Raw genomic sequence first — 13,938 nt, 5'->3', positions numbered from 1 at the left:
TGAGAAGGAAAGTTTCAGTAGCTTTATAAGACAAGTGTAAATGTCAAGTAAGTTAAAGTTAGCAAACTACACAGAAAGCAACAGCAGGAAAATCTATAATTGCTTTTACAACCTGTGCCGTATCTTTGGGTGCGCCAAACAATTGGGTGTACCCCCTATAGTAAAACTCAACAACAAACAGAATACACATCTTCAGACATAAGATAGCTTCTCCCCTATTTGTCACTGACAAGATTCTCCCAAGAGTGAAACAATCCCTTTGTTGTAACAAAGTGTAATTTACAAGAGATTGGTCAATTTCACTTCTGCTGCCCCAGCAGTTTGAACAAAAGAACTCTCACTAATCAGTGGTTTCAGATTTCATTTTGCTGCTCCAGAAATCTATCAATTTGAGGAAGAAATGGTGAAAGCAACACCTGCATACGTACAGAACGCACCTCCTCACTCCCCCAGCAGAGACAGCATTCTTATCAGCAGCTGAAGGTTAGTAGCTGCTGTTGCTTAAATTTATAGAGCAGGAGATTGAGATTGAAAAGTGTCTGGTCATCTTCACTCCAGCTAAAGGATAAGAACTGCAGCAGTGTAGTTGGCTACTCTTAAAATAAATGTGCCATAAACAGCAACAATGGTGGAGATATAATCTGAATGGGAGAGGAAAAAGGAGAGGAAGAGAATGAAATTTCCCAGTTTGGAAGGAAGGATGAGTGGAATATCCATCCTTTCATTCTGCTATAAAAAAAAGCAAAGAGAAAAAGAAACACTGTCCTTGCAGCAGCTGAGAAGGAGGGAGGGAATGAAAAGAAAGAAGAATCTGTGGGAAAGCTTCCAAACTATCAAACATCTACCATCCAGGAAAGATGGGACCAACAATAAAGCCCAGACTCAGCACCTGAAAAGAAGGCTAATTTTGTACACTGTACCCATCTGCTCACCCCACGTCTCCCCCACACGTGCACTAGTTGGCTGTTAAAAATACAATAGTTTTCTGAGACCAATGCACTGCCACCTAAAGTGTTAGGGTGGAGAATGTTCCATACTTTCTTACTTGCCTCTCACTATAATGTCCAGTAAATTTTTCAAGCCCTAACCAAAGTGATCTGCTCAAATATACTGCTTATTTGCAGAATGCTACTGTATAGTTCACTTGGTGATATATTTATCTTTATTCTGTAAAACATAATTTATTATGGTTCTTGGTAAGGAGATTACTGTAGCATATTTATATGTGGAAGACAAAAATGTATCATGATGAGCAACACACAGGCTTCCTTCTGGTTTCCAATATCTGCAATACAACAACTACCTGGATCTATGATTTTACCACATACTATCTGGCTTTGCCTGTTCACTATTAGTTTCTTCCCCTCTTATTCCACTCACACTTTGCTTACCTCACTGGTTCTGAAAATGATGCGATAGTTATATAGAGGTCCATTTTCTTTTATTTCATCCGGTTTTTCTCTTCTAATGCTCACAGCTACTGGACCCAGGCTCTCATCTACCCCAAAATAGTTCCAGTGTTCTTGGGTATAAAAATAAAAATAAAGGAAAAATTCATGTTACAGCTCTCACAGAAACATTTTGCATTCAGATAATGTATTAAGTGTGAAATTCTGGACCCAATAAAGTTAATGGGAGGTTGCCATTGACTTCAGTGAAGCCAAAATTTCACCCTCAGTCATCAATTCACCAATGAGATCTATCTATATTTATAAGGTGAAATTCATCTTTGTGCCTGTACTCAAAACAAAGCTGAAATGGGACTTAACATATGTTTGCCGCTTATGCTCCCTTTGCAAAAGGGTAGGTTTCACTTACACTAAATTAATCAATACATTTGACCCAATGCATTAAAAGTAAAAGTATGGAAAGCAAATTAATGGATGCAAAAAATTCAGAACTACATATTTAAATCTGAAATGACAGTGTTGATTATCCTATAAAAAGAAGTATAGACTATACTTGACTCTCTCTGTAGACAAACTTATAGCTTGACAAATGACAGTTCAGGGGCAATACAATAAACCTCTACAAGTATTTGAAGGGCATAAAAATCAAAGAGAGTGAAGTATTATTTGAGAAGTAAGTGAGAAAAAAGGCATACAACTAATGCAGGGACAAAATTAAAAAGTGGAAAATTTAGGATGAATATCAAGAAACATTTCATAACAGAGACACTACGGAGAAGTACCCCAATAGAAAATGAAGTCTTAATTCAGTTTAAAATTGGATTGGATAAAGCGGAGGAAAATATGGCAGAAGGAACAATCACTTATTTGCTGAGTGACAGTAAAATTCTTATTTTACACATGTAAATTACTCAATTCGTAAGCACAAATCCAAATTTTCCAGTATAGAAAAAAAAATGTAGTCCAACAAAACGTAGACCTAAAAACTTGAGCACAAGCATTCAGAAGTTGAGTTAGGAGACCTCTTTACTATTTATAATTCTTGGACTGTTTGCATGAGGATTGAAGTAGTTGAGGTGAGAGAAGAGTTGCCACTAATGTAGTACGTCATACAGTTAAATGGAAACCTATCTTGAGTGACTAGTTCAATTCCAATCTAGAAGGCCTGGCAGCCTGAGTTTAGAGAACCACTCAGTAAATTATAAACAAAAGTATTTCACAAGGCAACAAGTCCTATTACATCATAATATTGTAAGTATTTATGGAATACATAGAGTAACAGAAGATTACAGGCCCTACCAAAAAAGCAACACATGACTTAGTTGAACTTCAGGCTGGAACTTCATTCTTTCAATTAAAAATAAAAGATTCAATGTGGGGGAAATGCCACCTATCATTTTCAGAATTCTCTGGGAATTTCCTGCTTTAAATTAGACTCATTAGAGAATTTACATTTCCTTTCAAAGTAGTATAAAACAAAACTTTGACTGTAGTAGGATGTGTAGACTGTGCACAACTTATGGAAGTTCTTTATTCAAAAATTAATTACAATTTGGGAGGCGCTATTACAAACTTGGCTAAACTTGTAATTCTCAACTTTTAAAAAAGCATGCTTTTTCACCTAACAGCAAGTTTAACCTCATAGCAGATTAGCGTACATTGATGTATTGTTTATTTTTTGTACAGCAACCAAAATGAATATGACCTACAAGGGTATGTCTACACGGCATCTGGGAGCAAGCCTTTCAGCCCACGTCCACAGACTTGTAGTAGAGGAGCTAATGCAAGAGTGCTAAAAATAGCTGTGTGGATGTGGTGCTTTGACACTGCAGCTCAGATTGGAGTTCAGGCTCTGATCTCACTCTCTTTCCTCACCCTCAGGCTTCAGAGTTTGGCAATTAAAAATATGTAAATATTTTCACATCATCTGATTTATTTAGTTTTCCCAGTAAAAACTTTGCTCACTGTTTCCTTAACCTTTTAGACGATAATAGACTCCATCTGATCAGAGATACACAAGGCAACTCTATCCTGTATATCAGCACAAGATGACCTATATTGAGGGATCTGCCTGCACTTGCCATATCATCACTGAAAAAGCAGCATTGCTGCACCTATTACAACCAGCTCTGAACACTTTCAGGCACCCCAAAAATTGTTTATCTAGTACTGCATGGGAAATGGGGCACTCTAATTGCAACTTTTTTTCCTCTGCTGGAGGTTGGGTACTTTCTTTTCTTCTTCACAACAGTTGTTTTGCATCATGACTAGAGAAAAGGAGCGCAACTGTGCATTTCTGTTCTGCCTTAAGAGACAAGCTTCTCTTCCACCTTCTATTTGTGTGTGATCATTTCACTTTCAGAATCCAAGCTTACATGTTATTACACAAACACACACACACACACAAAGGCCAGGCTCTCCCCTTAGCTTGGAGGGGAACTTCATTTACCTCCTCTCCCAACCCACTGCATGGGAGAGTTGGCATTCTCACCCTCGACACTTACCTTCCCAATCACTCCCCTATGTTACCACCCATCCTCTCAACTGTTTCTATCTCTGTCCTTACCGCACTCACATTTTCCTTCCATGGTGTTCTAATCTCCTGTCCTATACCTTTCACTATGTTTTCATGCTCCCAGTCTCCCTCCTGCTCCTCAAATTCCATTGTGCTCCCCTCAGTCTCCATCCACATTCCCTTATATATCTGCTGACCCCCCACCCTCCTTGTATCCTGCTCTTTTCCACTGTATCCCACATTCCCTTGCACCCAATCTTAATCCCTCTCCTACACCCTCACACATTCTCTTTTCCCATCACAATTTCCTGCACAGCTTCCAAACCAGACAGCCAGGCACTCTGCGAGGTATTTCATCCCTAATGTTTTATATAGCCTGTTGAAACAGTGAATAGAAGGCACCAGGAAAGTGACACAGATACCGAGTCCTAACCGTGCCACTGCTTGGGGCAGGGTGTATTGAACAGAAGCTGAAATTTATTATTGCATGCAAATATGCAAATTAGCTCATTACATTTTGTGTGTGTGTGTGTGTGTGTGTGTGTGAGTGATGCTACATGTGGAGCTACACAATTTGGCAAATGTGAGTTAGTGCTAATGTAAGCCTCTATATGTTTACATGGTCAGCAGGTCACATGTTCGCTTGAAAAAGAAGCATTTTCAAAACTGAAACATCTACATGTCTCTATCTTCTAAACTTGTCTGTCTTCAAGTTCTGTATACCAAGCCTCTAAATCTTTCTGACACTTACTACAGTAATTCCAATTAACATTCACTCACTGGGATAGAGTAAACTACACCAAGAATTAGTTTGGAAGTTTGGACCTAATTCAAACAGATGGGAAGCAGTTTTGTAGAAGCTGTAACTGTAGATAGGGGACTACAAAATAGCATGATAAACTCATTATCAACAGCTGGAGAAGCCATAAGTAGGGGGCCAAAGCTCATACTGTCATATTGAGAATGACAGCCACAAACAGCATAACTCTTGCAGGTGTCCTCTGAAATCATCATATTGAACTGGACCTTACTGTGGCAAAAATACGCCATCTCAGGACATGTATTGTATGGTCACGTATCCATGCATTTTGAAACACAGAGCCAAGATGCAGTGTCCCAAACACTTGATGAACAGCAATACCATGGCATGAACATTCCAAAGTTATGAATTCTCATGCTATGATCTTGAGTCCTACAATTTTTAGGTGGCTCATCTTCTGAACTTCCTCACTTACTCAGGACTGAAGCAACAGGCTGGCCTGCACAGAGAGGGCCACCCTTTCCTTATAGACTTTGCTAGTGGCACCAAGGCTGCCCTGAAGATAAGGGTCAAGTGGATGACGGCTGGAGTGTCTGAGATGATGGCTGGGGACTTTCCGGTGGCACTTGGGGCCAGTAATAAGCTCCAATATCTCTTGTCCCTGCCAGCTGGCCACCCACTGCTGCCGTTGACTGTTCTTCTAGCTGGTCCTTCCTGAACAGATCCAGCAGTGAGAGGAACAAGAGGAGAGGTAGAGGGGCTTTCTGCAAAGCAGGTGCTACAGTGTACCCTTGGCAATCAACAGAAGCAACTACAGCCCCTAACCACATGTGTAAAGATCCATCTGGCCTGCAAGAACACACGACAGGTACGCATGTCATGCACTAAGCAGCTCAGCCAACTGAATCCTGGACAAATGGTTCTAAATTAAAGTTAGTTATCAAGGAAAAGAACAGAAAACCACTATAATACAGAGTGTGGACACTTCCCATATTTAGTTCATTTTGCCAAAATTAAAAATAAGATTCTTTACTACAAATATTTCTGTATATGAATGTTTGACTCAAGTGATGCCACAATTCCATGGTTAAAGGATGCTGTCAAGTACTTTAAGCCCAAAATGTAGATAGTTACTTACTGTATACAAATGTATATCAATAGCAGCATTCAAACATTTAAAAATAAATACAAATAGGTTTATGTAAATATTAAACACTGGGAATCCAAACACTACAGCACTGTCAGGGGTTCTCAAACATTTTCACTGTGTGGGCCTCATCATAAAGAGTCTTATGAACCCCTCCCCGCCCATTCATAATTACACAGATAATTTCCCTTTCTTTTTTAGCTGTCTTTTAATGTAACTTAGCAACTAGAAATGAAGTTCCAGCCAGTATAACCAACAGTCAGTTTTTCTGCATATTGCCAGAAAGTGTTCTGTGGACCACAGTTTGGGAAAGTACGTGCTCCTACACGAGAACCAGAAACTAAGCAGTCCAGTCTCATTATCCATGCCAAAATGAAATCAAAAAGTAAACAAATTCAGTTGTTAAAACACTTTCCCTTTCAATACTTGAAGCTTTTATAAATAAGAAATGAATAGAGACTTTTCAGCATATGATTTTTAATGTATGCGTCATTAAAAGCCTAAATTTCCAATCTGAATGTAATTCTAAATCCAGAATGTTAAACAACGGATTAATGCAGTACTGAAATTATCTCAGATTATTTTTGTTACCATTGGTTTGATTTTATAAAAACAAACATAATACTTGGCTTTTACAGCATTAGTTATGCAATATTATGGGCTGTCTGACTAAGTTAGTACAATTATTATCCTACTGATTGTAAAGAATGATATATGCAGCTATTTTATTTAAAGCCAGGGGACCTACTTTTATTCCAAATGAAATCAGCTAGTGTTTTTGCCACTGACTTCAATAGAAGCAAAAATAGGTACTTTGTTTTTGCAAAATAATGTTGTATTTTTAATCCAATGACATATCCATTGGTGCTCTGACAGTTAGTGTATCCACACACACATTATATATATATATATATATATATACACACACACACATATACATACATATATACATACACACACACCCCCTCTACCCCAATATAATGCGACCCGATATAACACGAATCCAGATATAATGCGGTAAAGCTGCGCACTCCGGCGGATCAAAGCAAGTTCAATTTAACGCGGTTTCACCTATAAAGCGATAAGATTTTTTGGCTCCCGAGGACAGCGTTATATCGGGGTAGAGGTGTATATATATACACACACACACACACACACACACACACACACACACACCTATCTTCTGGAAAAATCCACCATTGCCTGTGGAAAGCTAGTTGACAAAAAGATTGATTCTTACTGCTGTTTTTTAAGATAATTGCTATCTAAGAAAGAAACTGCTGCTATTCAAAAATACTGAAATTTTTGTAGAATTACGTGAATAAGAATTCTCTTCCTAGAGTGATAATTGTAATGGAAGATATCATGCACATAAATCAAGATTGTTGCCTTTTATCTTCCTTTAAATGTTTTGGGGTTTTTTGCCCTGAATCAAGATGTATGCTTTTTTTATTATTATTATTATTATTATTATTATGGGTAAACTTACTTTTAAGTTATTAAAATGTCAGCAGAATACAGTACTCCATAGTAAGATTTGCATGAATTATTACATGCCAAAATAATTTCCTATTTGGAGTCACAGAAAAGTGATATATTATAGGAAAAAGAGGTTACTTACCCTTCTGATAGAAGAATTTCCGATAATAGTATGCACCAAGGTCCACATGTTCAACAATGTATCTTTTCACTCTATCTAAATGTAACACCACATTTTCCTTGGGTACTTCAAGTACTGCCACTCCTGCATTTGTGCAATGGGAGCTAAGAGCAGACTCAAAAGAGGCACTTTCGCATCCACTGAAGGAACCTGAATTAGACTTGGACAGGCTGATCTTCCGTTCTCCTTCCCCGCCAATCTCATTACGAAAATAAGGACAACTCATCACAAGTTCATTGCTTTTATCATCCCCCTGGTCCATATTGAGATTTCCTTTTGAATTCAGGTCTTCAGTGCTGCCCATAGGAGAATTGAAACTTGCAGAATGGGACAAGGGCCCAGAAACTAATGATGCTGCAGCAGCAGCAGAAGCTCCTGTTGTAGTGTTCCTTCTTTTAATAACATTATGTCGGTTGATTGCTGCTTCATTTAAATCAAATAATATACTCTGAACATCATAATGGGCAAAGCATTTTGGACAAGTCCAAGGCCTAACACTGTCTTCTGACCTGTTATCTTCAAGGTCTGAAGACTTTGAGAGTTCCCCTTCACCTTTGGCATTACGCAACTTACGAAAAATAGAAGAATCTCCAGTCTCTGATTTTGAGCGCCTTTTAAGTGGTTTCTCCCTTTCCTTAAAGAGTCTGAGGTTCTCTCTCTGAGTGATTGGCCCATCTATCACATCCAAAGAGAATCCTGAACCCTTGCTTCCACTGGCTATCAGAAGTTCACTGAGCTTTGATGGAGCTGGGCTTCTCTGATCAGATTTCTCATCTTTATAACCCTTTAATAAATCAAAAAAACCCTCCCCTGAAGTTCCCTGTTTATCTATTGAGGATGTGCTGCCATATTCCCTGTGCAGTGATGGCCCAGATTTAAAAGTGGGTGAAATACATTCATCAAAGCTATCCACATCAAGCTCACTTAGGGTAATGTCACTGTTACTGCGTTGTCTTATTCTGCGAAGGGCTTTCCTAGGGGAACTGGGGTAACCATCAGGTGTAAGAAACCTAGAGTCTAGATTCTCAGATTGTCTTGTTTTGTTTTTAAGAGTGTTCTGGATACTCTTTAACATGACAGAGTCACTAGCATTCAGGTTAACAGAGCTCCCCTGACTCCCAGGACTGCTTTTAGAGGACATACTATCAAGGCAACTTGATGTTTCAATTTCCTGACTTGATCTGCTAGTTTCTTTGACATTTTCCTTCCTTGGGGGCCAGTCAGCAATCCTGGCCCTAACTCCCATTTTAGGAACACCAGGAGTAGAGGTAAGGTGGTGGGGACCTTCACTGCGTGAAGGCCCTCCTGGAGCCATGACTGCAGATCCTAAGCTGCCATTCTGTGACCTAAAGCGCCTCATGTAAAAGTCATCTGAATGGACTTTAGAACCTCCATCTGTTCCAACTGCTACCCCAGTGGCAACAGCTCTTTCAGTCTGGGACCGCTTCAAGCTGGTCATGATTTGTAAATATGTTTAGCTTTAGTAAGTTCCAAAAGAAGACATAGTCATGTCTGCTTTTTAAATGCACAATTCCCTTTTGGAGAATAGTCTCCAAAATATACACTGGTTGCATGAGATCCCAATCATGGTCATTTAAGGAAGTGGTTAAATGACAGATATCCAGGAAATTCAGGTCTTCAGTAAGTTTTGATATGTAATAGCTCCTTTAGCTTCTGCATTTTAACAGGTGGCCATATTCCAATAGGCCTAAATTGTCTTAACATCACTTGGGATCCAAAACTTCAGAGTTATTATAATCCAATGATTTTATGCCTAGAACAGAGAAACAGGGAGACAAAAGTATTAGTAATTTTATGTAAATGCATTATCCCACAACCAAATGTATTAAATAAATTACTACACTAAAGTTATATGTAGAACAAACACTCCATTTTTAAACCCTCCTTCACTGTATCAAAAATGTAGAGTGGTGGAATTTTCATGTACTGTACCTATTGATTGGCATATAGAAAGACTATTATTACTTTTGGATGCAGCATTTGTGTACAAAGCACACCTGCTGAACAGGTCCTTGCTGTTTTCTAGCTTGGCTGGCAGAGAATATTACAAAACAAAGCAGAGAGCACTCTGCCCCCGGCAACAGCTCTAAGCCCACTCACAGTATCCCAAGAACCCTAACTAGGTCATACAATACTTCAGTGTGACAGGTATGCTCCATATTAAAGCACACATATACTGTACAAATCATTGATTTATTACACATTCAGTAGACTAATTGAGGTTCTTTTAAGGTTTGTAAGCAAGACTAATGTTTAGATGTCAACCACCCTTGTGAGTAATTAGAAATCAATATCCACTGTTCCCCTTTGTTACTATTTCACAATTATTTATACTGCTAATAACAAAACTGCAGAAAGCTAACAAGAAACAGATTCTAAAAGGTTTCTACCGTAGACATAAGTTATTTCAGGAACACTTATCCTATGCTTTACCCCCACAGTCCTATTTGCACAAAAGCTGAATATTTCAGAAAATATGTAGCATCACCTCAACACCATTTTCCCACTTGTTATGTATACACAATGTGAAGGTGTGCACGTAAACACACACACACTTGCATACCCAGATATGGAAATGTTTCACTTGCTGAGAAAATACTGTGAATATCACAGCTCCTCTGTATTCCAGCTTCACAAGGCTACTGAAAGAAATGCTCTTCTATACTCCCCAGCACCAAAACTGATGACAAAGCATTATGTTACTCTTTGAGGAGCTACAAAAAGTTATACAAATACGCCCCAATTGGTAGAAGACAAAGGCATGAGAATGTCAGCATAAAATCCAGTACTGCTGTGTACATCCTTTAACAAAAAGAAGTGGATCATTTTCAAAGACTAAACCAATTACACAAAATGTGGCCTTTAAATACTTGCCAAATATCTGTGGAAAGATGCTGCTGAACCAGCACCACGTTGACAATGCAGTATTGTCTATGAATCAAGGGTTCTGGTGCTTCTAGGAAAACTAGTACTTTCTGCAGTCAACTCTCAAAAGTAATGAGTACTTACTTCCACAGTAATTAAATATCCTGCCAGAACATTTTCTACTTCCAAAGGCAGTATGTTTCAATTTCACTTGCCATAGACAGAACCGGTTTGAAACAGCAGCAGGTATTTATATAAAGCTGAACATTTAGGAAGGAAAAATGCAAACTGATTCTAGTACACATAGCAAAAACAGTGCAAGCAGTTAGTGATACTGATGTTTTTGTGCAGCCATTTAGACATGCAATTGTCTTCCTAGTATCACTTCATCAACCATTATTTATAAAAATCATTTTATATAGCTAAATAGGATAACTCTTAAAGGCTGACCGGCTACTTCGGTCACAAAACTACTGAATTTGCAATTATTTCACAAGCCAAACTTTTCATATGTGGTCACTAATTATGTGTTCCTCGTTTTGAGCCTGGGAGGGTCAGTTGGCAGGTGCTCTTATTGAGACCGGAAGGTCTGATATGCAGAAGTGCTGAGCACTCTCAGTGGCAACTGAAGTTAACCGAAGATGTTCTATGAACATACAGGATCATAAGAACAGCCTTACTGGATCAGATCAATGGTCCAGCTAGCCCAGTATCCTGTCTCTGGCAATGGCCAGTACCAGAGGCTACAGAGGGAATCAACAGAACAGGAAGATTTCGAGTGAGCCATCCCCTGTCATCCAAGTCTAGCTTCTGGCAGTCAGAGGCTTAGGGTCACCCAGAGCATGGGGTTGCATCCCTGATCATCTTGCTAATACCCATTGATAGGCCAATGTGCCACGAATTTATTTAATTCTTTTTTGAACCCAGTTATAATTTTAGCCTTCACAACATCACATGGCAACAAGTTCCAAGGGTTGACTGTGTGAAGAAGTATTTTCTTTTGTTTGTTTTAAACCTGATACCTATTAATTTCATCGGATGACCCCTAGTTCTTATGTTATGTGAAGGTGTAAAAAAAAAATTCTCTATTCACTTTCTCCATGCCACTCATGATTCCATAGACTTCTATCACATCTCCCCTAGGCCATCTCTTTTCTAAGATGAACAGACCCAGTCTTTTTAATCTCTCCTCATATGAAAGCTGTTCCATGCCCCTAATCATTTTTGTTGCCCTTCTCTGCATCTTTTCCAATTCCAATATATCTTTTTGAGATGGGGTGACTAGAACTGCATACACTATTCAAGGTGTGGACGTTCCATGGATGTATATATTGGCATTAATATATTTTCTGTTTTACTATCTATCCCTTTCCCACTGGTTCCAAACATTGTTAGTTTTGACAGCTTTTTTGACCGCTGCCAAACACTGAGCGGATGTTTTCAGAGAACTATCCACGGTGACTCCAAGATCTCTTTCCTGAGTGGTAACAGCTAATTTAGACCCACCATTTTGTTGTATAGTTGGGATTATTTTTTCCACTGTCCATTCCTTTGCAATTATCAACATTGAATTTCATCCACCATTTTGTCACTAGTCACCCAGTTTAGTGATAGCCCTTTGTAAAACTCTTTGCAGTCATCAATGGACTTAATTACCTTGAGTAATTTTTTATCCTCTTTCGTCACTTCACTGTTCACTCCCTTTTCCAGATCATTTATGAACAAGTTGAACAGCACTGGTCCTAGTACAGATCCCTGGGGGACCCCGCTATTTACCTCTCTCCACTGTAAAAACTGTCCGTTTACTCCTACTCTTTGTTTCTTATCTTTTAACCAGTTACTGATCCATGAAAGAACCTTCCCTCTTACCCCATGACAGCTTACTTTGCTTAAAACCTGGGGATTACAGTGGATGAGAAGCTGGATGTAAATCAACAGTGTGCCCTTGTTGCCAAGAAGGTTAACGGCATATTGAGCTGCATTAGTAGGAGGATTGCCAGCAGATTGAGGGAAGTGATTATTCCCCTCTATTCAGTACTGATGAGGCCACATCTGGAGTACTGTGTCCAGTTTTGGGCCCCCCACTACAGAAAGGATGTGGACAAATTGGAGAGAGTCCAGCAGAGGCCAATGAAAATGATTAGGGGGCTGAGGCACATGGCTTATGAGGAGAGGCTCAGGGAACTGGGCTTATTTAGTCTGCAGAAGAGAAGAGTGAAGGGGGATTTATAGCAGCCTTCAACTACCTGAAGGGGGGTTCCAAAGAGGATGGAGCTAGGCTGTTCTCAGTGGTGGCAGATGACAAAACAAGGAGCAATGGTCTCAAGTTGCAGTGGGGGAGATCTAGGTTGGATATTAGGAAAAACTATTTCACTAGGAGGGTGGGGAAACATTGGAATGGGTTACCTAGGAAAGTGGTGGAATCTCCATCCTTAGAGGTTTTTAAGGCCTGGCTTCACAAAGCCCTGGCTGGGATGATTTAGTTGGGGGTTGGTCCTGCTTTGAGCAGGGAGTTGGACTAGATGACTTCCTGAGGTCTCTTCCAACCCTAATCTTCTATGATTAAGAGCCTTTTGTGAAGGACCTTGTCAAAGGCTTTCTGAAAATCCGAAGTCCAAGTATATCAACTAGATCACCCTTCTCCCCATGCTTGTTGACACACACAAAGAATTTTAATAGATTTGTGAGGCATGATTTCCCTTTACAAAAGCCATGTTGATTCTTTCCCAACATATCAAGTTTATAAATGTGTCTGATAATTCTGTTCTTTACTATAGTTTTGACCAATTTGCTAAGTACTGAAGGTAGGCTTACAGACTTGTAACTGCCAGGATCACGTCCCTTTTTAAAAATTGACGTTACATTAGCTATCCTCTGGTCATCAGGTACAGAGGCTGATTTAAGCAATAGGTTACATACCACAGTTAGTAGTTCTGCAATTTCATATTTGAGTTCCTTCAGAACTCTTGGGTGAATACCATCTGGTCCTAGTGATTTATTACTGTTTAATTTATTAATTTGTTCCATAACCTCCTCTAATGACACCTCACCTGGGACAGTTCCTCAGATGTGTCACCTAAAAGAATTGCTCAGATGTGGAGATATTCTCCACATCCTCTGCAGTGAAAACCTATGCAAAGAATTCATTTAGTTTGTCTGCAATGGTCTGGTCTTCCTTTAGTGCTCCTTTAGCACCTCAGTTGTCCAATGGCTCCACTGACTGTTTGGCAGGCTTCCTGCTTCTGATGTACTTTAAAAAAATTGCTGTTAGTTTTTGTATCCTTAGGCAGTTGCTCTTCAAATTCTTTCCTGGCATGCCTTATTATATTTTTACACTTGACTTGCCAGAGTTTATGTGTCTTTCTGTTTTCCTCACTAGGATCTGACTTCCAATTTTTAAAGGCCCTTTTGTCTCTAACTGCCTTTTACACTGCTGTTTAGCGATGGTGCCATTTTTTGGTCCGCTTACTTTTTTTTTTTTTTTTTTTAATTTGGGGTATACATTTAGTTTGAGTTTCCATTATTGTGTTTTAAAATACTTTTCAATCAGTTTGCAAGCAT

General features: G+C 39.1%; 1 protein-coding gene across 10 annotated transcripts in view; it reads right to left on the bottom strand.

Annotated features, from left to right (window-relative positions):
* The window catches only part of SIPA1L1 (signal induced proliferation associated 1 like 1), a 383,806-nt gene that overhangs the window by 116,747 nt on the left and 253,121 nt on the right, over positions 1–13,938 (bottom strand). For all 10 annotated transcript variants that reach the window (XM_065595303.1, XM_005309363.5, XM_065595300.1 and 7 more), the window contains 2 exons: positions 7,453–9,265; positions 1,392–1,522 (listed from right to left, as the gene is read on the bottom strand). In XM_065595303.1, coding sequence (XP_065451375.1) covers positions 1,392–1,522; positions 7,453–8,950 — 1,629 coding nt within the window. In that variant the 5' untranslated portion in view covers positions 8,951–9,265. The remainder of the gene's footprint in view (positions 1–1,391; positions 1,523–7,452; positions 9,266–13,938) is intronic.

The sequence above is a fragment of the Chrysemys picta genome, chromosome 4 (genome assembly GCF_011386835.1).
Source record: "Chrysemys picta bellii isolate R12L10 chromosome 4, ASM1138683v2, whole genome shotgun sequence".
In the NCBI taxonomy this organism is placed as follows: domain Eukaryota; kingdom Metazoa; phylum Chordata; order Testudines; family Emydidae; genus Chrysemys; species Chrysemys picta.
The sequence above is the reverse complement of the archived record's forward strand: the minus strand, read 5'-3'. Positions and strand labels throughout refer to the sequence as shown.